General features: G+C 36.4%; 1 protein-coding gene and 1 pseudogene across 4 annotated transcripts in view; both read left to right on the top strand.

Moving 5' to 3' along the window:
* Positions 1-27,433, top strand: part of LOC112863632 (AGBL carboxypeptidase 4) — a 1,479,506-nt gene that overhangs the window by 135,547 nt on the left and 1,316,526 nt on the right. For all 4 annotated transcript variants that reach the window (XR_015254691.1, XM_086716924.1, XM_086716923.1 and 1 more), the window contains exon 2: positions 6,466-6,588. Coding sequence is in view for 3 of the 4 variants with exons in the window: in XM_086716924.1 (XP_086573050.1) it covers positions 6,466-6,588 (123 nt within the window). In the remaining variant the exon portion in view is untranslated. The remainder of the gene's footprint in view (positions 1-6,465; positions 6,589-27,433) is intronic.
* On the top strand, positions 23,173-23,272 carry LOC112848982 (U2 spliceosomal RNA; annotated as a pseudogene).

Raw genomic sequence — 27,433 nt, 5'->3', positions numbered from 1 at the left:
GATTTTTCTTGTTTCTTGAGATAGGCCTGGATTGCAATGTATTTTCCTCTCAGTACTACCTTCGCTGCATCCCAAAGCGTTTGGATTGTTGTATTTTCATTTTTGTTTGTTTCCATATATTTTTTAATTTCTTCTCTAATTGCCTGGTTGACCCACTCATTCTTCAGTAGGGTGTTCTTTAACCTCCATGCTTTTGGAGGTTTTCCAGACTTTTTTCTGTGGTTGATTTCAAGCTTCATAGCATTGTGGTCTGAAAGTATGCATGGTATGATTTCGATTCTTGTATACTCATGAAGGGCTGTTTTGTGACCCAGTATGTGATCTATCTTGGAGAATGTTCCATGTGCACTCAAGAAGAAAGTATATTCTGTTGCTTTGGGATGCAGAGTTCTAAATAGATCTGTCAAGTCCATCTGATCCAATGTATCATTCAGGACCCTTGTTCCTTTATTGACCGTGTGTCTAGATGATCTATCCATTTCTGTAAGTAGAGTGTTAAAGTCCCCTGCAATTACCACATTCTTATCAATAAGTTTGCTTATGTTTATGAGTAATTGTTTTATATATTTGGGGGCTCCGGTATTCGGCGCATAGACATTTATAATTGTTAGCTATTCCTGATGGATAGACCCTGTAATTATTATACAATGCCCTTCTTCATCTCTTGTTACAGCCTTTAACTCAGAGTCTAGTTTGTCTGATATAAGTGGCTACTCCAGCTTTCTTTTGGCTTCCAGTAGCATGATAAATAGTTCTCCATCCCCTCACTCTCAATCTAAAGGTGTCCTCAGGTCTAAAATGAGTGTCTTGTAGACAGCAAATAGATGGGTCTTGTTTTTTTATCCATTCTGATACCCTATGTCTTTTGGTTGGCACATTTAGTCCATTTATGTTCAGTATTATTATAGAAAGATATGGGTTTAGAGTCATTGTGATGTCTGTAGGTTTCATGCTTGTAGCGATGTCTCTGGTACTCTGTCTCACAGGATCCCCCTTAGGATCTCTTGTAGGGCTGGTTTAGTGGTGACGAATTCCTTCAGGTTTTGTTTGTTTGGGAAGACCTTTATCTCTCTTTCTATTCTAAATGACAGATTTGCTGGATAAAGGATTCTCGGCTGCATATTTTTTCTGTTCATCACATTGAAGATTTCCTGCCATTCCTTTCCGGCCTGCCAAGTTTCAGTAGAGAGATCCGTCATGAGTCTTATCAGTCTCCCTTTATATGTTAGAGCACGTTTATCCCTAGCTGCTTTCAGAATTTTCTCTTTACCCTTGTATTTTGCCAGGTTCACTATGATATGTCATGCAGAAGATGGATTCAAGTTACGTCTGAAGGGAGTTCTCTGTGCCTCTTGGATTTCAATGCCTTTTTCCTTCCCCAGATCAGGGAAGTTCTCAGCTATTATTTCTTCAAGTACACCTTCAGCACCTTTCCCTCTCTCTTCCTCCTCTGGAATACCAATTATGCATAGATTATTTCTCTTTAGTGCATCACTTAGTTCTCTAATTTTCCCCTCATACTCCTGGATTTTTTAATCTCTCTTTTTCTCAGCTTCTTCTTTTTCCATAATTTTATCTTTCAGTTCACCTATTCTCTCCTCTTCCTCTTCAATCCGAGGTGTGGTCGTTTCCATTTTATTTTGCAGCTCATTGATAGCATTTTTTAGCTCCTTCTGGCTGTTCCTTACTACCTTGATCTCTGTAGCAATAGATTGTCTGCTGTCCTTTATACTGTTTTCAAGCCCAGCGATTAATCTTATGACTATTATTCTAAATTCACTTTCTGTTATATTGTTTAAATTGTTTTTGATCAGTTCGTTAACTGTCGCTATTTCCTGGAGATTCTTTTGAGGGGAATTCTTCTGTTTCGTCATTTTGGATAGTCCCTGGAATGTTGTGGAACTGCAGGGCACTTCCCCTGTGCTGTCTTGAATAACTTGCATTGGTGGGCGGGGTTGCAGTCAGATCTGATGTCTGCCCCCAGCCCACTGCTGTGGCCACAGTCAGACTGGTGTGTACCTTCTCTTCCCCTCTCCTAGGGACGGGATTCACTGTGGGGTGGCGTGCCCCGTCTGGGCTACTTGCACACTTCCAGTCTTGTGGTGCTGGGAATCTGGCGTATTAGCTGGGGTGGATAGGAAAGGTGCACGGGGGCGGGAGGGGCAGGGTCAGCTCGCTTATCCTTTGGTGATTTGCTTCGGGAGGGGCCCTGCGGCACTGGGAGGCAGTCAGACCCGCTGCCGCTGCCAGAGGGATGGATCCGCAGAAGCACAGTGTTTGGTGTTTGTGCAGTGCAAGCAAGTTCCCTGACAGGAACTGGTTCCCTTTGGGATTTTGGCTGGGGCATGGGCGAGGGAGATGGTGTTGGCGAGTGCCTTTGTTCCCCGCCAGGCTGAGCTCTGTGGTCCGGGGCTCAACAACTCTCCCTCCCATTGTCCTCCAGCCCTCCTGCTCTCCGAGCAGAGCTGTTAACTTATAACCTTCCAGATGTTAAGTCCCGCTTGCTGTCAGAACACCCTCCGTCTGGCCCCTCCGCTTTTGTAAGCCAGACTCGGGGCTCTGCTTTGCTGATGGGCTGCCCCTCTGCCCTGGCTCCCTCCCACCAGTCCCTGTAGCGCGCACCGCCTCACCGCCCTTCCTACCCTCTTCCGTGGGCCTCTCTTCTGCGCTTGCCTCCAGAGAATCCGTTCTGCTAGTCTTCTGGCAGTTTTCTGGGTTATTTAGGCAGATGTGGGTGGAATTTTAGTGATCAGCAGGACACGGTGAGCCCAGCGTTCTCCCATGCCGCCATCTTCCCCTGAATCTCAACCATCTCTGTTGGCCATTCCTGACGCCATGCCCAGCATCTCTCCGCAGTGGGCTGTTGTCCCTCTGCACTTTGGCTGCCAGCGCTGCTCCGACCACCGTCTGCTCCCTCGCCCTTCGGCCAGCTGCTGGCAGGCTGCACCATTGTATATTCTTACCAACATTGCACGATGGTTCCTTTTTCTCCTAATCATCATGAACACTGTTTTCTTGTGTTTTTGATGTAACCATTTGACAGGTGTGAGGTGATATTTCATTGTGGTTTTCATTGCATTTTCCTGATGATGAGTGATGTTGGTCATCTTTTCATGTGTCTGGTGGTTATTTTTATGTCTTTGGAGAAATTTCTGTTCATGTCTTGTGACCATTTTAAAAATATTAAATATAATTTATTGTCAAATTGGTTTCCATACAACACCCAGTGTTCATCCCAACAGGTGCCCTGCTCAATGCCCATTACCCACTTTCCCCTCTCCCCCACCCCCATCAACCCTCAGTTTGTTCTCAGTATTTTTTTTTAATTTTTTTTAAAATTTTTTAACGTTTATTTATTTTTGAGACAGAGAGAGACAGACCATGAATGGGGGAGAGGCAGAGAGAGAGGGAGACACAGAATCGGAAGCAGGCTCCAGGCTCTGAGCCATCAGCCCAGAGCCCGACGCGGGGCTCGAACTCACGGACCGTGAGATCGTGACCTGAGCTGAAGTCGGACGCTTAACCGACTGAGCCACCCAGGCGCCCCCCCCCTTTTTTTTTTAGTTTTTTAATGTGTTCTCAGTATTTAAGAGTCTCTTATGGTTTGCCTCCCTCCCTCTCTGTAACTTTTTTCCCCCATCCCCTCCCCCATGGTCTTCTGTTAAGTTTCCCAGGATTTGTGGCCATTTTTTAAAATTGGATTGTTTTTTGGGTGTTGAGTTTTATAAATTCTTTATATATTTTGGATACTACTCCTTTATCACATATGTTATTTTCCAACATCTTTACCCACTCAGTTATGCTGTCTTTTAGTTCAGTTTTTTTATGTTTTTATTTTGATGTAGTCCCAATAGTTTCTTTTGGCTTTATTTCCTTTGCTTGAGGAGATATACCCAGAAAAATGTTGTGTGGATGATGTCAGAGATATTACGCTCTGTGTTCTCTTCTAGGATTTTTATGGTTTCAGGTCTCACACTTAGGTCCTAAATCCATTTTGAGTTTAATTTTGTGTATGGTGTAAGAAAGTGGTTCAGTTTCATTCTTTTGCATGGAGTTGTCCAGTTTTCCTAACACAATTTGTTGGAGAGACTGTCTTTTTCCCATTGCATATTCTTGCCTCCTTTGTTGAAGATTAATTCACCAAATAATCATGAATTTATTTCTGGCTGGCTGTTCTAGTCTCTTGATCTGTGTGTCTGTTTTTGTACCAGTATCTGACTCTTTTGATTACTACAGCTTTTCAGTATATCTTGAAATCTGGGATTGTGATACCTCCAGTTTTGTTTTCCTTTTTCAAGATTACTTTGGCTGTTCAGGGTGTTTTGTGGTTCCATACAAATTTTAGGATTATTTGTAATAGTTTTGTGAGAAATATTGTTAGTATTTTGGTAGGGATTGCATTAAATATGTAGACTGCTTTGGGTAGTGTGGAGATTTTAACAATTCTTGCTTTTCCAAATGGAATATCTTTCCATTTGTTTGTATCATCTTCAGTTTTTTATCAGTGTGTTATAGTTTTCAAAATATAGATCTTACATCTCCTTAGTCAAGTTCATTACTGGGTATTTTATTACTTTTGGTACAATTGTCAATTCAAATTTTTTTAAATTTCTCTTTCTGCTATTTTATTATTGTTATATAGAAATCCAAGAAGATTTCTGTATATTGATTTAGATTTCTATATATTGATTTTGTATCAATATGTAATCAAATGTTTTTTGGTAGAGTCTTTAGGGTTACTTTATTCCTGATGAATAGGGCTAGAGAGATTGAGAATTTTTCCCCAGTCATCTGCTCCACCCTAAACTTTGGTCCTTCCCTGGTTACACCTGCTACAGAGAGGGTTTATTTCTGTGGATTTGTCTCATCTCTAGAAGTAGATTACTATAGTTTTTAGTGCTTGCTATCTTGGTATTGAGGAAGCAAGAATATTTCTGTTGTCTTGGTCTTTCTTAGGTCTTAGGCGGGTCCTATATGCTCTGGTCTTGTGGTGATTTTTTTCAATGATTCCATCTCTCTTCCCTCTTTCATCTATGCTTTGAATCATTGATGGGTCTTGTGTGAGATAGTCTTGTCTTCCTCTCCTTCAGGTATAGAGAATATTTTCTTTTGCTGCTCCTCCTCCTATTTTGGAATCTTATTCATGCATGGGGTTTTAAGGTTTGATCTTTCTCCCCCAGTGGCTTTTTTTCCCCATAAGGGAAAAGGATACTGGGGGGGCTTGATGCCTCTTTTTTCAAAAAATTTTTTAACGTTTATTCATTTATGAGAGACAGAAAGCACAAGCAGGGTAGGGGCAGAGAGAGAGGGAAACACAGAATTGAAGCAGGCTCCAGGCTCTGAGCTGTCAGCACAGAGCCTGATGCCGGGCTCAAACTCACAAGCTGTGAGATCATGACCTGAGCCGAAGTTGGACGCCCAACCAACTGAGCCACCCAGGTGCCCCTATGCCTCTTTTATAAGAGAAGTCCCTCCCCTTCTCCAGTCCTGCATTACAGTGAGAGGCATTTTCTAGTTTTCTGCCCTGTCCTCAATCTTTCTCTTAAACACCTGATAAAAGGCATGTATAGGAGAGACTGCTAGTGGTTGTGAATTCCCTTTGTGTCTATGTCTCTGTGAGGTTCTACACTGTCATTTTTCCTATACTTGACTTCTAGTAGTTAAAAAAAATTAGGCCTCATTCTGTTTACTCACTGGTATGACACCTACCAGTTCTTTCTCCTGTGCTCTGGGTCCTAACTTTCCTTGGACATCAGATTATTGCTGCCTTGTAATCTCTGTTTGTGGTAGAATTTTTTAAAGTTATGATTTTGTTCTTTGTTGGGATATGTATTTTTAAGGTATAAGGTATGATTTTTCCAACTTTCTACATCTTAGATGGAAGTTAAACTTCTAAATTAAAAAAAAAAAATTAAAGTTCCTTTTAGGAAATATAACTTCTATGTTAATTCATTGGTTCTCAGCTTATTTCTGGTTATGGAATGCTAGGAAGTTATAATGCTAGTTATAGTACCATTGCTTTATTTGAATTAAAATTATTAAATATTTCTGACAATTTAAATATATTTACCATTTATTAAATACCTGATGCAATTTAATGAGCATCTTTTGGATTTCAGTTGTCATGCTAGATATTTTCATACCTAATTCTCATAAACACCATTTTGAAGAATGGCTTTTGCTTTTCTTTTATTATGGATGAGAAAAACTGAGGCTTAAAGGAATTAAGTTGATTGCTTTGTATCACAAAGAATTAATGTTGTAGAAGTGAGACTTCAGACCTTAGTTTCTGATTTCAAAATGTTTCTTGTTTCTACACTACACCACTATTGTAGTTCATTTCTTACTGTCTGGATAAGTAATAAATGATAGGGGACAGGGAAAAATAATAATAAAAATTTTGTTGGGCTTCTGTTACTAGATATGTTTTGTTTTATGTTAAACATTAGCCTTTTTTTAAAATAGGCAATGATATGGGAAATGAAGATGTCATCAGAGGGAATGTGAGCAAATATATGGTGCTTCCATCTGGATACTGTGGACAGCCCAAGAAAGGACATCTTATCTTTGATGCTTGTTTTGAAAGTGGTAAGTGTATTAAAGACCTTAGCTTTTGAATTTGTCTTCGGTTGTTTCAAAATACAGTTCATCTGGCCATTCACTGTGATTCAACCCATTTAATATTTCATCATAATGAAACAGGTTATCAGGAAAAAAATCAATTTTTAAAGAATTAAATTGGAAATAACTTGAAAATGAAATGCTGTGTTTTTATTGATATGTGATCAATGGTATAATGTTAATAATAATGATCATTGATAGAGCACCTTATATTTTATAAAATACTTTTTCAGATATTAATTTTTGGGGGATAAAACTGACAAATTGATTATATGATCAATCATTAATTATTGAATGTTTATCATGTATTTGGTTCTGTGTGACATGCTCATAGAACTTAGTCTTTGTCAGAGAGAAGGTCTCCCTATAAAGAAATGATTCGGTAACAGATTTAGTTGAACACAAACAAAACAGCAAAAGTAATATTATATCATAATCATCAAATTCTGTGGTTATTCTGAATGGGAAGATCAAAACTTGATTGTAAATTCCTATCCAGTAGGGAATGGATCTTGTTAATGTTTTTGTGCCCTGAGCCTCATACTCTGTATAGCACATATTAGGTACTCAGAATATGTTGAAAATACTAATGAGAAAGGTAAACATAATTTTGTTTTATAAGTAATTATTAATTATTTTTTATTTTGAATAATGTGTGTGTGCTGGCGCGCGCGCGTGTGTGATTGTTTGTAGGGGCATGGCAGTTTAGTTACATGACACTTCTCTCAACCCTAAGAACATTGGTTGTTTATATCAACAGTTGAAAACTTGTTTATTCAAGCTTTTGCTCTTTGTTTATTCCATGCTATTTTAGTTTGCTAGGGCTGCCATAACAAAGAACAACCAACTGTGTGGCTTAAACAGCAGAAATTTATTATCTCACCATCCTGGAGGATGAATGTCTTGAGATCAGTGTGTCAGTAGGGTTGCTTCCTTGTAAGGGTTATGAAGAAGAATATACTCCATTCCTTTTTTTCTAGCTTCTGGTGGTTTGTTAGCAATCTTTGGTGTTCTTTGGCTTGTAGAATCATCACCCCAATCCCTGCCTTCATCTTTACTTGGCATTCTCCCTGTGTGCCTGTTTTTTTTCTAAATATTCCTTCTGTATAAGGATGCCAGTCATGTTGGATCAGGGGCCACTCTGATGACTATATTTTAACTTGATTATCTTTGTAGAGACCCTATTTCCTTTTAAGGTCACATTCTGAGGTACTGGGTGTTAAGACTAACATGAATTTGGGGGGCACATAATTCAACCTATAAGATAGTACTGTAGTGTTCTTCCATTCAGACAACACTGTCCACATAGTTAAGAACAGTTTCCCTGAAGTTTGCATTTTGCCTTGTCTGGGATATATTTGGTGCTTAGAAAATATCTTTTGAATTCTTTTTACCTCAGTTAAAGACTTGAAGGCTCTTTATAATAACAGCAGCTCTCTAAGGGTCAAAATTATCCTCATTTTAAAGACTATGTGTTGTTTTGGTTTACCTAAAGTATGAAATAATCCAGATTTCTTTCCATATTTTCCTTTAACTTAGTCATATTTTTCCATCCTTTACTGAAAAGTTCAGTAGCAGAAATCACCCAATGTGACCACATAGTAACCAAATTAATAATGTATATTTCTCCAAAAGTGTATGAATAGTTGGTTTATGTCAACTGAATTTGTGCAAGTGGTGCATAAGCCTTGCAGATAGTAGAGTGCTTAAGTGGACATGCTCTGGTGTCAGGCTACAGTTTAAATTCTCACTTGAAAACTAAGCCATAGTTTCCTCATCATTTAATGGAGAATGATGCCTACTTTATGTCTAAAAGCAAAAAAATATATATATTTCATTGTTTAAAAAATTAAAACATCTTACCAAAATGGAAACAAAATAATAATAATATTTAAAAATAGGTAAATGAGAAAATCTCAGAAAGGGAAAATACCAAAAGAAAATTCAGCTGGATGAGTATATAAAATACATGGTATGAGTTCCCATAAATTTGCTATAGGTAGACAATAAATTTAACTGAAGGTTTTCTGGTAACCAGCATCAAGAGAAAAACAATATCCATCAGATAAAAATAAACCAAATATTGAAATCTTATAGAAATTCCTCCTATTGGGCTTCCTAAAGAAGACACTGAGATGTGATGAATAGCATTCACAACAATATACCTGTGGTATTTACAACAATGTATTTCATAGGCGTATGTTTTGTAATATCCTTCAGTGTGGACTGGGGTCCTAATGCTAAAGGGCATCTTAGTGAAAGCAATTCAGTTGGCACTTGAAACAATTTGTTTGACATATGCAGCTTTCATCTGATCTAATTTAAATTAAGGGATTTATTTTAGACTATTTAAAACAGGGAAGTTAGGGGTTTTCTCTTATGTGCTCACTCTGAGCTACTGACTGTGGATGCCTCACGTGTTGTGTTGTGAAAAGGATTCTGTAGGTGTAGACTTTTGAAGGAGTAAGGTGATTAATTGATTCGATGATTGGGAGGTATTGTTTCATGTGGATGGAATATATTGTCTTCAGATAGGCCCCATAGGTATGTGTTTTTTTTCTGAGTTGTGGAATATGTAAAGTGCCTAGTATATTGCCTGGCCCTGAACTGGTGGGTTATCTGTTTTTCTAAATGAGAAAGAAGTTCTGCAGTTCAAATATGAACTTTCCAATGTAACCCTGCTCTGTTTTTTTTCATACCCCCCTTAGTATAAGTAATATTTCCCTTGGAAAAACAGAAGACCACTATAAATTTATCTTTCTATGGATACCTGACACTTTTCATGATTTTTAAAAACTTTGTTCTCTTCCACTGCACTATAACGTGCTCAGGACAGAATCTGAGTCTGATTAAGCAGGGGCTCTCCCACAGAACCAAGCTGAGTACTTACAAAATTAAGCACTAAATTAATACTATTTTTAATTGATGAATGAAGTAATTCGAGCAATAGAAAGATAGGGAGAAATTAACTTTCTTACAGCTTTCATGAAAAAAAATCATATTTAATTGCTTATTATTCCCCAGTCTACCAACTTCTCTCAAGTCTTCATATGTGTGCAGGTACTGTTTTCTCTGTGACCTAGATCCCTTTATCTTCCTGGTAAAATGTTAATTCAGATTCAGTCCAGCATTTCTTCCTCTGAGAAACAGTACCTCTCAGACAAGTTTGGCTGTCTCTACCTCTATATTTACAGGCACCTTGTAGGCTCTTATATGATAGTCTTTACTGAATTGCAGTCATTTCATTGTTTCTTTCTTTTTCCTTATCATTGAAACCTTGAAGTCAGGGATGGTTTCTTATTAGTTTTGGTTCTCCAGTGCCTAGTGTACTAACAGTCATATAACAAGGAGATTAATAAATGTGTGAATAACTGAGAGAGGACAGATAGTGAACAAAATGGTTTTTGTAAAGTGAGATTTTAAGATTAATAAAAATATTTTTATGTTTAGATAAAAATATATTAATAGCAGCAAAAATATTAAGAAGGAAAACAAAAAAATTAATTACTTGGTGCTTATCAGACATTATGATAAGTGGTGTACATAGTTTATCTCAATACTCACTGAAACTTTCTGAGGTATTATATATCTCTTGTAGGTGAGGAAACTAAAGCTCAGAGATGTAAAGTTATTTCCCTTGAATTGCATGATTGACAAGATGTATAGATGAATTTGAAAATGAGGGTTTCCTGGCTCCAAAGGCCATACTTTTAACCATTGCATATACACATTACCTTATTATAGGCTAGTTTATGATATATGAATAATATATATATGTGTGTGTATATATATATGTATATATATATATATATATAGCCTATAAGCCTATATATATATATATATAAGCCAAATATATATGTGTATATGTGTATATATGTGTGTGTGTGTGTGTGTGTGTGTGTGTGTGTGTATGTATATATCCATCTTATAAGATAAGACATATAGGTTTTGTGATAAGAAAAATAAAAAATTGTCTACTTATTTTAAAATAAGCCATCCAAAGGGCACCTGGGTGGCTCAGTCACTTGAGTGTCCAACTCCTGATTTCAGCTCAGGTCATGATCCCAGGGTCATGAATCAAGCGCCATGTTGGACACTGTGCTGAGCATGGAGACTGCTTGGGATTCTCTCTGTCTCTTGCCCCTCTCCCCTGCTTGTGTGCGCTCTCACTCTAAAAAAATTAAAATAAGCCATCCAAATAAACACTATTTGGTTGCCAGTAGTACTGTTGTTTTACGATTGATATGAATACATGTATATTGAATATGAGAAGAACAATATCATTTATACTACAAATTAGCCTCAGAGACTTAATATAATATTTAAATTACTGTGGCTTGAAAGAGGGTCAGTAAAAGAAAGACATGGTTCAATTGTTTATATACCATTTCAAGACGATGGAAATAAAAACTTAAAACTTTTATTTTTAATTTCTATGATGGAATTTTATTATATTTATTTGTGTAATCTTTAAAAATTACTGTTTCCTTTTGAAAGAAAATAGTTTTTATTCTTGGCACAGTATGAAAATGTGCCATGACTACAATAGAAATCAGGGGTTTTAGGTTAATATCTCACTTTTTTTTAGATATGCAAATGGTTGATATACTTTTTCTTTTTACCTTTTGAGGAATAATTGACAAATATAATTATAGATATTTAAAGTGTCCAATGGGATGGTTTGATATATATACATGTATATAAAATATTCTATATATAATATAGAATAATTACCAAGATTTAGCTAATTAACACATCAATGTCCTCACATAATTAACACAGATAACTTTTCTTTGTGTTAAAAATCCTTAAGATCTACTTTTATCAACTTTCAAATATACCATACTGTATTATTAATTACCATAATCATGGTTTATATTAGATCCTCAAAACTTATTCATATAATTGAAAATTTGTATCTTTTTAGTTATATCACCCCATTTCCTCCTTCCCCCAGTCTCTGGCAACTTTTCTATTTCCTGTACAACTGACTTTATTGCAAAATTATTGAAAATAGCCAAGATATGGAAACAACATAAATATCCTTCCATATGTGAAATGGGCACAGAAAATGTGACATGCATGCACGCACACACACACACACACACACACACACACACACGTACAGAGGAATGTTATTCAGCTATTAAAGAGAGTAAATCCTATTTGTGACAATGTGAATAAATCTAGAAGGCACTATGTTAACTAAATTTTTTTACAATGGCATTATAATATAATGCCAAACACACAGGTTTTGGTTTCAGACAGAACTGGTTTCATATATTAACTTTTACTCATCTATAAAATTAGGAAAACATATCTATATTATAGAATATTATTATGCTAAGTAGTATAATATATAAAAGAGACAGTACAATATATGGCTATCAACTTCAGGTTATAATTCTGGCACATGTATATCATTCCAAGAGTGCCAAAATGTGCCAGGTACTTTTGTGGGTATACTTAATAGTGTTATTACCAATCCTTAGAACAACCCTACAACATAGGACCCTTAGATTAGGTTACCCCAGGATCATACACTGAGATAAGGACTTAGGTAAAGATTGTATATTTTGATGGAGATCTCAAGAGGGAGATGCTCTGGGTAATTCTTGCTTTTCTGGGCATATAGTATTCTTGGTCATTCTAGTGTAAGTTCTTTAGGCTTGGAAAATCTAGGCAATCTAAGATTGTTCTGGGTGTTAATAAGAAGGGCCAGAATTAGAAGAATATTTGGAGATTTTAAGTTAACAACATTCTCCTTTGGCATCAGGAGTTAACTTTGTAGTTGTGGGAAGAACAATGTGTGGAGTCAGTTGACCTGGCTTTGAATCCTAGCCTGATTTGGTCTTGGGAATTACTTTATGTCTTTGAACCCCATCCTATCAGTCTAAAAATGGAGAAAATACTTTACAAGGTTTTAAAAAAATGACTAATTATAGTTATCATTTGTCAAATGCGTAATGTGTCCCAGTCTTTGAATAAGGAGCTTGACATGTATCACCTGTAACAGGGCGCCTGGGTGGCTCAGTTGGTTAAGCGTCTGGCTTTGGCTCAGGTCATGATCTCATGGTTCGGGAGTTCAAGCTCCGCATCGTTCTCTGTGCTGACAGCTCAGAGCCTGGAGCCTGCTTCAGATTCTGTGTCTCCCTCTTGCTCTGCCCCTCCCCTGCTCGTGCTCTGTCTGTCTCTGTCTCTCAAAGATAAATAAACATTAAAAAAAAAAAGAAAAAAACATGTATCACCTATAATACTTATCTTTTCAGGACTTTCTAGACTAGGTTAGGATCCCATCTGTACAGACCCATTGCAGTCTATATACTTTCCAGTCTTCTAGAAGTACTTGTCTAAATGTCTGAAGTTTGTAAGCTCTGTAGGAGCTCTTGGTTACCACCATATATCATGCTTAGTCCCGAGCCTGGTACATAATAGGTGTTCAATAAATGTATATGAAATAAATACAATTATCACAACAATTCTTCAGAGTAAGTATTATTAATGCTGATTCACAGGTAAAGAAAATCAGGCTCAGAGAGGATAAACATATGTTAAAATTAAACTGTTTTTAAAAGGTAGAGCCAGGATTTGTATCTGGGCCTGCCTCATAATAGTAAATGGTCAGACACAGGCATTTTGTGAAGCTCACAACATACTTTTACATACTTTATCTCATTGAATCCTCATATCTTTTGAGGTAGGTATTATCATTCTGTCTTAAAGATGAAGAAGTAGAGGCCTAGAGACGTTAAATAATTTGCCTATGACTCTACAGTTAACTAATCAAGTATCAGACTGGGGTTTGAACTCAGTTTAGATATGATTAAAATAACAATAGTATTAAATATGAATATAGAATTTACTGTCATGCAAATTTCTAAGTGTTTGACATAAGTAATGCATTTAATTCTCATATCAAACCTGTGAGGTAGCTTCTATTATTATTATTTTCATTTAACAGGTAAGGAAACAGACACTAAGAGGTTAGATAATTTTGCCAAGGTCACTCTGCTGCTAGGTTGTGGACCTGGGGTTCAGACCCAGTTGGCCTCACTCCAGAATTTGTGCTTGTAACCATTTGTGCTATGTCGGGTCATAATTTATATAAAAGCTTATCTCAGTATCAAGCATTTAGCAATAGTTCCAATATTTTTAAATTTTGCATTTAGGTCTTTATAATTTCTGAGGAAAACAAGATTGTTGTAACTTAAAGTTAAAAATATGATACTCAGTTTCCTAAATTAAAGAATGAAGTGATGTAGCAGAAAAATAGATTAGCAGAAAAATTGATCACTCCATACCAAGGGCTTATGACCATTAACCTTTAAATTAAGAAAGGTTCTCTTGCAGAAAATTATGTTGAGAGACATTTACAAATATTTAAAAATCAAATCATATAGTATATGAGGCCTAGGTTTATAGCCTCTCTAAGAAAAAAATAAATAGTGAATTTTCTGTTTGTAGAATCTGCCCCTTCTTCATTCTCACAGAAATTAGATAAACTTCTCTGTTTAAGGAAGAAGAGTTTTAAAGTTGTGTGTTATTATAATTATGATAGAGCTCTTGATTTACATTGTTTGAGGGATGTGGTAGAATCTTACTTTTTATTTTCTATGAATATACCAATCAGCAGATATGTTTTATACCCCGTGGGAGGAATACAACCCACAGTTCCTTCCTTAAAGGAGTTAAGTGGGAGAGACTGATAGAGGCTGTGATTTTTTTTTTTAAATTTTAATGTTTATTTATTTTTGAGAGAGAGAGAGAAAGAGAGTCAGAGCCCAAGGTGGGGAGGGGCAGAGAGAGGGAGACACAGAATCCAAAGCAGCTTCCAGGCTCTCAGCTGTCAGCACATTGCCTGTCATGGGGCTTGAACTCACGAACCTTGAGATCATTACCCAAGCCGATGTTGGATGCATATCTGACTGAGCCACCCAGGTTTCCCTGACAGAGGCTGTGATTAAGTTGATGACAAAATTTATTGTCTAAGGCAAATATTTTTGTCCAGAACAAGTGCTAACCTGGAAGGGATGCTGGGACAAATGGCATACCCTGGGGCCTGTCAGAGGCTAACCATGATGTGTAGTACCTCTAATTCTAATTGGGGTAAGTACTGTGTAATGAGAAAGCATATCAAAAGCATGTCTTTTTCAGTAGGGTATCGTAGGATGGTGGGGTGGCAAATTGGCAGACTTCTTAGAAGAGGCTCCAATGAGCTGAGTATTAAAGGATTAGTAAGAATTATCCTGATAAATTTTAGCAATGGGAAAAACTACCCGGTTCTTATGATATCCAGAAAGACCCAAATGCAAGAGTGATAATGGCACTCTGCTACCAGAGTGAAATGGCAAACTATAACTAACTCTCAGAAATGAAGAGTATTCCTAAGAGTAAGGGCTCACTAAAACTTTTTAAATAATTAATTTAACAAAAAAATAATTTAATTAATTTATTTCTAATATATATGTAATGTCTCATTCTTTTCTTCATTCTTAAAGAAATAAATGTGCTTTACCAGAGCACATATTGTAATGACACCATCCATGTGTCTATATCCCGAACCTGACTTGAATGGGTCTCTCTGCTGGTTGCTCTCCTCCTCTCCACAACCTCATTCTGTGTCTATCTCTGCCCTGTGGACCCTCCTGATTTATATGTATTGCTGCATTGCTTGCTTTGCTAATCCAAAGTTTTGGCCTTGACAAGTGAGTTTAGTCTTTTGTCCCTACTGGAATTTTTCCCATAAAGATGATAGTAAGAGAAAATATTAGGCAGTGTACTCTGTTTTCTCTCTGCTTGTTATTAAATGAATGATTATAAAATCTTGCAACCTTTTCAGCCCCACAACTTCAGCCCTAGACTTCATCCTCAGTAGGTTTGCTGGACTTGTATGGAAGCTTTCTGACTGGATTCTGAAGTTTATCCCCAACTCTTTCTGGTCCATCCTGCACAATGCTACCAAAGCTAAAATGCAAATCATTGGATTATACTACTTTATTGTTGAAATCTTTCATGACTCCCTGTTGTCCTTAGGATAAAATACAAATGCTTTTATCTGACAATGTCTTTAACATAAGATCTGATAAAAATTTGCTTCATATTGATATTATCATTTTATGCCAGAATATGCCCCTTTCAAGGCCATTATCTCTTTCAGGGGAAAAATTAGCATATTTAGGAGAAAACAGCATGGTTATGAAATATAAAGTGTTTTACTGTGTCTAGAAATTCTGTTGGAGAAGTATTGGCAGCTATGAAACTATAGATGAATAATTTAATTCTGTTATTTCTGACTCATAATTGAAACAAAGCTGAACTTCTATTATTGTAGGGTTTTCTTTTTAAAAAAATTTTTTTAATGTTTGTTTATTTTAGAAAGAGAGAGAGAGAGAGAAGGGGAAGGGGAAGGGCAGAGAGAGAGAGAGAGGGAGATACAGAATCTGAAGCAGGCTCGGGGCTCAGAGCTGTCAGCACAGAGCCTGACGTGGGGCTCGAACTCACCAACTAGGAGATCATGACCTGACCTGAAGTCAGATGTTTAACCGACTGAACCACCCAGGTGCCCTGGGTTTTCATTTGTTTTTTAAATTTCTGACCCCTTTACTGAATTATATATGCATATATATGGCTATGTATCTACATGTATGTTTTTCTCTTTCCTATTTTCTCTACTTCACTTTAAGGAAGAAGTAAGACATTTCATTCCCAAATAACTTTCCTCTAAGTATGATGACATTTCCAATAGTAACAGTCCTGAAACAAAGGGCCTTGGAAACAACAGTTGAAGAAGTATGAACTATGTTTAATAAAATCTTATTTGCACTTATCTTCAGCTGCTCTTTTTAAATCATCTGAGACAGTGTTTTGAAGGGGACTTCCAATACACATAAAACACCCCTCCTATGCTTTAGTTGTAAAATAACTACCAAAAAAGGGAACATGTCACTTGATTAAATGTGGTTGATTGAGTTTGTTTATAGCCCTCTTCTTTCCAAGATTTAAGACACTACTTGAATGATTATATGTGTGTAATAGTTTAAAATCTAAACATAAATACTTTTTCAAGTGATAACCACATGATACACTTAAAATTGGAATATTTAAAAATTTTATATTATTATTGCTTTCCATTTGCAAACAAATTTAAAATTACATTAATTAGCAAAACTAGAATGTTGTCTGTGGTTTTATGCTTTAATGTTTATAAAATAGTTCTACTTTTGATAGTGTATTGCAGTATTGAAAAATCCATACAAATTGTGGGTTTCATACAGCTTTCAGATAGACTTGCCTTCTGAAGCTATGAGGATATTTTGTGCAGGCTACCTGTTTGCAGTTTGTTTGATTTATCATCCTTTCCCCATTTTTCTCTGTATTGCAGGGACCAACGTCTTGATATTTGCACTTCCCGGGCTCCCTTATCATCTGGATTCTGACTAGGTTCAGCTTATAGGAAATTGTAGGAGGAGATTGAAGGGCAGGTAGAAAGGAGAAGCCTGGGTATTTCTCCCTCAGTGTATCTTGGGCAGCATGTCCAGCAGTGGCTATATTTCCTTTATGGTTTTGCCAGACAGCCCCTTCCTTGTGATCCCAATTTTGTTCGATTGCTGTACTTTGAGCAGAGCCTCAGTGCATCCTTATGACAGGCATGACAATATCTTACGGGGTTGTTGTTTGGATTGGAATTGCCAGAAGCATAGCAGATAGTCAGTGGTCAGTAGTGAAAGCCTAGAAAGGGAAGTGATTCATTTTGTGTGTATAGATGGGGTGGGGGGGGGAGGGTGGGAGACAATTGAGGAAGAGGTAAATATAGGAATTATACTTTAATACTCTGCATGGAATGTTTTTTCAGAAAGCATGGTTTTTTTCATTCATTTCAGTTCTTTTTTGTTTTTTTTTGCTCAAATGTCTCTGTGACCCTGTGTAAAATTTCAACTCTTATTTCCTGACATTTCCTAATCCCCTATCTGCTTTATTTTTTCTTCTTAGTACTTACCACCATCTAATATAATATACATTTTATTATTTATATTTTTTATTTATTGTCTTCTCCAGTAAAATATAAACTAGGAAGGTAGGAATTTTTCTTTCATACCCTGATGCCTAGAACAATGGCTGGCACATGATAGGTGCTCAATAAATACTTGTTAAGGGACATCTGGGTGGCTCAGTCAATTGAGCATCTGACTCTTGATTTTGGCTCAGGACATGATATCACCATTCATGGGATCGAGCCCTACATTGGGCTGTCAGCATGGGGCCTGCTTGGGATTCTCTCTCTCCCTCTCTCTCTGCCCTTCCTGGGCTTGTGCATGTGCTCACTTGCTCTCTCTCTCTCTCAACAAAACAAAACAAAACAAAACAAAACAAAACAAAACAAAAAAGCAAAAAAACCCAAAACCAAACAAACAACCTTAAAAAAATTTGTTGAAAGAATTAGTTTGAGAATGACTAGTAATTCACCAGATGAAATTAGTTACATGTGCATTTATTGTATTTTCTCAACTATTGACCTCAAATTATAGAATACAAAGTTGAAGAATTTAGCATGACTGTATTGATATATAGAAACAAACACATATCCAGCAACCTTATTTTTTGAGACTATCACTGATAACTTGGGTGGGATGGTGGGAAAACTTTCGATAGTTAAAATAGTTATAAAATACATGCACTAATGTTCATGCACCTTACTTCTCAAAGGAGATACTTAGCATTTATTTCTTCTTGTTTAGACACAGTTTTAACTATATTGATTATATGGGTTTTCAGCTCTGGAAATTTGTAGGTAGGGTGGAACTTGAGGAGATAGAAATAATCTTTGGTGTGAAATCAAAGTTGACAAGCTTACAGAAGGGAGGAGGCAGAAAATATAAAAGTAAACAAGAATATTTAAGTATATAACTTTAAATTTTTTTTTTCAACGTTTATTTATTTTTGGGACAGAGAGAGACAGAGCATGAACGGGGGAGGGGCAGAGAGAGAGGGAGACACAGAATCGGAAACAGGCTCCAGGCTCTGAGCCATCAGCCCAGAGCCTGACGCGGGGCTCGAACCCACGGACCGCGAGATCGTGACCTGGCTGAAGTCGGACGCTTAACCGACTGCGCCACCCAGGCGCCCCTAAGTATATAACTTTAATAGATCTGTTCTTTATCATAAAGGTAAGATTAAATTATGTACAATGTGATTTTAGAAAGATTTCCAGTAAAAATAACAATGTCTCTATATAGCTATTAACATCTTTTTCCTTTCAGTCTGGTTTGCATCCTCACTGTTCCAGCAAGATAGTTCTCTGAAAGGTTGCCAGAGACTTTAGTCATGTAATTTGGTGGTCTCTCTTAGCTCTTGATTCCTGTGTAGCAAATGATATTTCTAATGATCACCCTTACTTTTTGACATTTTTTTTCCCTGGCAGCATCGACTCTTTCATCCTCATTCACCTGCCTCCTCTCTGACGTACCAGTCTTGTTTTCATCCACATGTGACCCTTAAGGCATTCTCCAAGGTTCAGATTACTTATCTTTTAATCTTTATAAATCTTGAGTATCCTATCTAATAACTCATCATCCATCCATCCATTGAGAATTACTATTATGCTTATTAAATATCCTGAATCCATTAATTTCTTTCTATCTGCCTCCTTCATTCAAACCATCAACATCTGTCAGAACTATTGTTCTTGTTTCCTTCCATACATCTTCCCCAACCCCCATTATCCGTTCTCAGCACAGCATGTAGAGTGACCCTTTAAAATTTTTTTAATGTTTATTCATTTTTTTGATAGAGAGAGATAGAGTGTGAGTGGGGGAGGGCCAGAGAGAGAGGGAGACAGAATCTGAAGCAGGCTCCAGGCTCTGAACTGATAGCACAGAGCCCAGCGCAGGGCTCAAACTCACAGACCATGAGATCATGACCTGAGCTAAAGTTGGATGCTTAACCTAGGCGCCCCTAGAGTGATCCTTTTAAAACTCACATCTAAGCGTATTCCTGTCATATTTAAAGCATTCCAAATGTATGGCCAACATTCCAAATGTATGGCCAACTAACCTTTGACAAAGCAGGAAAGAATATCCAATGGAAAAAAGACAGTCTCTTTAACAAATGGTGCTGGGAGAACTGGACAGCAACATGCAGAAGAATGAAAGTAGACCACTTTCTTACACCATTCACAGAAATAAACTCAAAATGGATGAAGGACCTGAATGTGAGACAGGAAACCATCAAAACCCTAGAGGAGAAAGCAGAAATAAACTTCTCTGATCTCAGCTGCAGCAGTTTTTTACTTGACACATCTCCAGAGGCAAGAGAATTAAAAGCAAAAATGAACTATTGGGACCTCATCAAGATAAAAAGCTTTTGCACTACAAAGGAAACAATCAACAAAACTAAAAGGCAACTGATGGAATAGGAAAAGATATTTGCAAATGACATTCAGACAAAGGGCTAGTATCTAAAATCTATAAAGAACTTACCAAACTGCACACCCGAAAAACAAATAATCCAGTGAAGAAATGGGCAGAAGACATGAATAACCACTTCTCTAAAGAAGACATCCAGATGGCCAACAGGCACATGAAAAGATGCTCAATGTCGCTTCTCATCAGGGAAATACAAATCAAAACCACACTGAGACACCACCTCACGCCGGTCAGAGTGGCTAAAATGAACAAATCAGGAGACTATACGTGCTGGCAAGGATGTGGAGAAACGGGAACCCTCTTGCACTGTTAGTGGGAATGCAAACTGGTGCAGCCACTCTGGAAACAGTGTGGAGGTTCCTCAAAAAATTGAAAATAGATCTACCCCATGACCCAGCAATAGCACTGCTAGGAATTTACCTAAGGGATACAGGAGTGCTGATGCATAGGGGCACTTGTACCCCAATTTTATAGCAGCACTTTCAACACTAACCAAATTATGGAAAGAGCCTAAACATCCATCAACTGATGAATGGATAAAGAAGATGTGGTTTATATGTGCAATGGAATAGTGCTTGGCACTGAGAAAGAATGAAATCATGCCTTTTGCAGCAACGTGTATGGAATTGGAGTGTATTATGCTAAGTGAAATAAGTCAGTCAGAGAAAGACAGACATCATATGTTTTGGAACTTGAGAAACTTAACAGAAGACCATGGGAGAAAGAAAGGGAAAAAATAGTTTCAAACAGGGGTGGGGGGAGGCAAACCATAAGAGACTCTTAAATACAGATAATAAACTGAGGGTTGCTGGGGGTGGGGAGGGGAAAATGGATGATCAGCATTGAGGAAGGATGAGCATTGGGTGTTTTATATAAGTGATGACTCATGGGAATCTACTCCCAAAACCAAGAGCACACTCTACACACTGTATGTTAGCTAATTTGACAATAAATTATATTAACAAAAATAACACTAGCATTTTTTGCAGAGCTAGAACAAACAATCTTAAATATTTTTTGGAACCACAGAGGGCCTTGAATAGTTAAAGCAATCCTAGTAAAGAAAAATAAAAGTGGAGGCATGACAGTTTTGGTTTTTGAGGTATGATATAAATCTGTAGTCATCAAGACAGTATGGTCCTGGCACAAAAACAGACATATAGGTCAATGGAACAGGATTAAAGACCCAGAAGTGGACCCACAATTATATGGTCAACTCATCTTTGACAAAGTAGGAAACAATATCCAATGGAAAGAAGGTTCTTCAACTAAGGGTTTTGGGAATACTGGACAGCAAAATACAGAAGAATGAAACTATATCACTTTCTTACACCATACACAAAAATAAATTCAAGATGGATGGAAGACCTGAATGTGAGACAAAAACCATCAAATCCTAGAGAACACAGGCAGCAACTTCTTTGATCTCTGCCAGAGCAACTTATTACCAGCCATGTCGCTGAAAGTAAGAAAAACAAAAGGAAATATGACTATTGGAACTTTTATCTAGATAAAAACCTTCTGCACAGTGAAGGAAACAATCAACAAAACTAAATGGTAGCCTTTGCAGTGGGAAAAGGTATTTGCAAGGACATACCTGATAAAGGGTTATTATCCAACATCTATAAAGAACTTCCTAAGCTAAATGCCCAAAAAACAAGTAATCCAGTTAAGAAATGGACATAAGATATGAATAGATACTTTTCCAAACAAGACATCCAGGTGTCTAATGACATATGAAAGGATGCTCACCATCACTCATCACTAGGGAAATACAAATCCAAACCATGATGAGATACCACTTTACACCTGTCAGAATGACTAAAATTAACCACACAGGAAACAACAGGTGTTGGCAAGGATGTGGAGAAAGAGAACCCTTTTGCACTGTTGATGGTAATTCAAACTGATGCAGCAACTTTGGAGAACAGTATGGAAGTTCCTCAAAAACCTAAAAATAAAAATACCCTACAATTCATAAACTGCATTATTAGGTTTTACCTGAAGGTTCTAAAATACAGATTCAAAGATGTACATATGCCCTGATGTTTATAGTAGCGTTATCAACAATAGCCAAACTATGGAGAGAATCCATACACATACACACACTCAATTCAACATTACTCAGCCATCAAAAAGAATGAAATCTTGCCATTTGCAACCTTGTGGATAGAGCTAGAATGTATTATGCTAAATGAAATCAGTCAATCAGAGAAAGACAAATACCATGTAATTTCACTTAGATGTGGAATTAGAGAATTTAGAAACAGAAGAGATGAACATATTGAAGAAAGGTAAAGAAACCACAAGATACTCTTAATGATACAGAACAAACTGAGGGCTAATGGAGGGAGGTGAGTGGGAGATGGGCTAGATGGGTGATGGGTATTAATGAGGGCACTTGTGATGAGCATTCGGTGTTGTGTGTAATGAGGAATCATTGAATTCTATTTCTGAAACTAATATTTCACTATGTGTTAACTAACTAAAATTAATAATAAAAAATAAAAAACTTAAAAATAAGACTAATGTAAAACAACAAAATTGCAGTATATATGTAACTATGAATAATTTCTTTAAATGTAAATGGACTAAATGCCCCAATCAAAAGACATACGATGATGGAACGGATTAAAAAAAACAAGACCCATGTATATGCTCCTTTCAGCAGACTCATTTCAGACCTAAGGACACACACAGACTGAAAGTGAATGGATGTAAAAAGATATTCCATGCAGATGGATCAGGGAGGAACAAATGCCAGAACAGTAATATTTATATCACACAAGATAGACTTTAAAACAAAGACTGTTTTAACCAAAGCAAGAGACAAAGAAAGACAGACATAATTATAAAAGGATTAATTCAATGAAAAGGTATAACAAATGCGAACATCTATGCATCCAACATAGGCACACCTAATACACAATGTTAATATTAACTGACCTAAAGGGAAAAATAGAGGGTAATACAGTAATAATAGGGGCCTTTAAACATTTTTATTTATTTATTTATTTATTTTTAGTATAATTGACACATAATGTTGCATTAGTTTCAGGTGCGTGACAGTGATTTGACAAGTTTATACATTATGCTATGCTCACCACATGTGTATCTACTCTCTGTCACCATTGCTTCCTGCCTTTTGGCTAAGATTAAGTGTAGTATCTGTTCTTAGTTTAATAGTAGGGGACTATAACACTCCCCGGACATCAATGGATAGATCATCCAGAGAGAAAATGTATAAGGGAGAATTGGCTTTGAATGATACATTAGAACAAATGGACTTAACAGATACATATACAGAGCATTCCATCTAAAAAACAGAATACACATTCCTTTTGAGGACACATGAAACATTCTGCAAGATATGTTAGGCCACAAAACAAGTCTTAATCAATTTAAGAGATCGAAATATCAAGCATCTTTTCTGATCACAATACTATGAAGTTAGCAAACAGTAACAAGAAAGAAACTGGAAAAAACACAAATACATGGATAGTAAACAACATGGCACTAAATAACCAATAAGTGAACTAAGAAATATAAGGCAATTAAAAAAAATTACATGGAGACAAATGAAAATAGAAACACAATAGCCCAAAATCTTTGGGATGTAGCAAAAGTAGTCCTAGGAGGGAGGTTTGTAGTCATACAGGCTTATCTGAAGAAACAAAGTCTCAAAGAATATAACCTTACACCTAAAGGAACTAGAAAAATATGAACAAACAAAGCCCCAATTTAGTAGTAGGAAGTAAATAATGAAGATTAAAGCAGAAATAAATAGGGGCGCCTGGGTGGCTCAGTTAAGCGGCAGACTTCGGCTCAGGTAATGATCTCGCGGTCTGTGAGTTCCAGACCTGCCTCGGGCTCTGTGCTGACAGCTCAGAGCCTGGAGCCTGTTTCGGATTCTGTGTCTCCCTCTCTCTGAGCCTCCCCCATTCATGCTCTGTCTCTCTCTGTCTCAAAAATAAATAAATGTTAAAAAAAATTTAAAAGCAGAAATAAATAGAAAAAAAATCAGTGAAACCAAGAGCTGATTCTTTGAAAAGATAAACTTAATTGATAAATAGCCAGACTCATAAAAAAAACCAAAAAACAAAAAACAAGAGGACTCAAGTAAAATCTGAATGAAAGAGAAATAACAACTGATCCACAGAAATATAAAGAATTATGAGAATATTATAAAAAATTATATGCCAAAAAATTGGACAAACTAGAAGAATTGGATAAATTTCTAGAAACATGCAATCTTTAAAACTAATCAAGAAGCAAGTACAAAAATGTAAACAGATTGATTACTCATAATGAAATTGAGGTGGTTATCAAAAAACTCCCAATGAATAAAAATCTAGCATCTGATGGCTTAACAGGTGAATTCTACCAAAGATTTAAAGAAGTGTTAATACCTACTCTTCTCAAACTATCCCACAAAATAGAAGAGGAAAGAAAACTTCCAAATTCATTCTACAAGACAAGCATTACCCGTATATTAAAACCAGACAGAGGCATTACAAAAATAAAAAACTCTAAGTCAATATCTCTGATGAACATAGATGCAAAAATCCTCAAGAAAATGTTATAAAACCAAAATCAATAATATATTAAAAAGATCATTCACCACAATCAAGTTCGATTTATCACAGGATTGCAAAGATGGTTCAATAAGCACAAATCAATGAATGTGATACACCAGATTAACAAGAGGAAGTATAAAAACCCGATGATCATCTCAGTAGATTCAGAAAAAGCATTTGACAAGTATAATATTCATTAATCATACAATCTCTCACCAAAGTGAGTTTAGAGGAATTAATTATACCTCAACATAATAAAGGCCATATATGACAAAGTCACAGCTAACATAATACTTAATGGTGAAAAACAGATTTTCTTTTAAAATCTGGAACACGATAAAGATATCCACTCTCACCATTTTGATTCAACATAATACAGGAAGTCCTACCCACAGCAACCAGTAAAAGGCATACAATTGGTAAGGAAGAATTAAAAGTTTCATTATTTTCAGATGATACGATACTATATATAGAAAAGCCTAATGGCTCCACCAAAAAACTACTGGAACTAATAAATTCAGTAAAGTTATAGGATGCCAAATTAATATACATAAATCTGTTGAATTTTTAAACTCTAATAACAAAGTAACAGAAAGAGAAACTAAGAAACACCCCCATTTATAATTGCATTAAAAATTTTAGGATAAAATACCTAGAAATAAACTTAACGAAGGAAATGAAATTACTGTGATATTAATAGGATATTAATAATAGATAGTAGTAATAGTAGGATAATAATAGTAACAATAGTAGGATATTAATAATAGAAATTGAAGATGATACAAACAATGGAAAGATATACCACTCATGATTGTAAGAATTAATATTGTTACAGAGTCCATACTCCCTAAAGCAATCTACAGGTTCAGTGTAATCCCTATCAATATACCAATAGCATTTTTCATAGAAGTAGAACAAATAATCCTAAAATTTCTATGGAACCACAAAAGACCCTGACTAGCAAAAACAGTCTTGAGAAAGAAGAACAAAGCTTTAGATAATCACAATCCTAGATTTCAAGCTATTCTACAAAGCTATAGTAATCAAAACTGTATAATAATGGCACAAAATAGACACAAAGACCAATGGAACAGAATAGAGAGCCCAGAAATATACCCACATTTCTATGGCCAATTAATCTATGACAAAGGCAAGAATATATGATGGGAAAAAGACAGTCTCATTAATGAACAGTGCTGGGAAAACTGGACAAGTATATGCAAAAGAATGAAACTGGATCACTTTCTTACACCATACACAAAAATAAACTCACATTGGATTAAAGACCTAAATGTGAGTCCTGAAACCAAACATTCTAGGCAGTAATTTTTTTGACATTGGTTATAGCAACATTTTTCTAGAATTGTCTCCTCAGGCAAGGTAAAGAAAAGCAAAAACAAACTATTGGTACTGCATCAAAATAAAAAGCTTTTGCACAGTGAAGGACACTATCAAACAACAAAAAAAAGGGCAATGTGTACAGCAGTGCTATCAATGACAACCAAATTATGGAAAGAGCCCAAATGTGCATTGACTGATTAATGTATAAAGAAGATGTAAGAACTCACCATGTTCCCCTTGTATGACTTTAGGTCTGAAGGAAAATAACAACCAGAACAGCAAGACCAAGTGGAAAAACTAACAATTCCTAATATTTATATAGTGTTTTGTAGTTAACAAAGTGTTTTCCGTTCTCTTATGGTCTTTCATAAATTTTGGACAAAATGGAGGGTAAGCATTTTATTCCTACTTTTGGAAAAGGAAATTGAGGTTCATAGAAGTTAAGTGACATCCTTAATTGTATAGAACTAATAAGTGGCAGAATCTGGAGGCAACCCATGTCTATCAGACCTGAAAGCCTGTGCTCATATATCTTAGTTCCTGGTTACTCAACATTGATCCATTTGCTTGCTGGCTTAGTCATGACAACCTGAGCATTTCCAAGTTGGAGTACAAGCAAATAAGCAGTCTTATGTCCTGTATTAGCTCACAGGAAAGCAATTTGAGACCTGTTGAATGGAGTAAATGGAATGTACCTACTACCACTTTGGGAAGCTTTAACTCACTCCCCATTTGGGGTTTGAACATCTAATCTGGGAAGGCTGATTGGATGTAACATACCATATGTTGTTCCTCATGGATGGAAGTAGATAATTGGAGTATCTAGCAGTTAATGTAGAAAGGGTGACATTTGTGGATTTGAAGAACTTAGTCCTTTAGGAATGGTCAAGAAAATATCATGGGTTTGAAATTGACAATGAAGTATATGTTTAAAGAAGCATTTTGGCCTGTTTGTATGTTATAGCTATAGATCTTAGTTCATATGTTCAGCAAGAAATACCAATTTATTTTAGTTTATTTAAATCAATCCATCTCATTGGGATTTGGGGAAATTCAGTTTCCTGTCATCATTGACGGTCTATGTCTTTCACTCCCATTACATAATATGCCAAGAGGTGTATGTGATACTTAGGCAATGAGATGAGGGCTTCTGATTTTCACATGTCTGGGCACATGACATCCTTATCATCCAATCTCATGTAGCTCCTTGAAAGTGGAATGCTTCACTGCAAGCAGGGAATGGGGATCTTCATGGAAGCCTTTGCCTAGATACAGATCCCTAGTGCCCAAAGTTCTTCTTCCCTAGGTGCCCTCCACCACCATCCTTTGCTGAGGACTGCCCAGGAGTACCTCTTCCTATCACCACTCATGGGATCCTTGATTTCTATAACTATTTCAATGTGTGGGATTGTTTCCTTCCTTTCTCTGTTTTCAATGGAAGTCTCCTTTTCTACTAGCATAATCCTGGGTAAT

Source organism: Puma concolor, chromosome C1, assembly GCF_028749965.1.
Source record: "Puma concolor isolate L17-30 chromosome C1, mPumCon1.1.hap2, whole genome shotgun sequence".
Lineage (NCBI taxonomy): Eukaryota > Metazoa > Chordata > Mammalia > Carnivora > Felidae > Puma > Puma concolor.
Note: the sequence above shows the minus strand (reverse complement) of the source record. Positions and strands in the feature narration are given on the sequence as shown.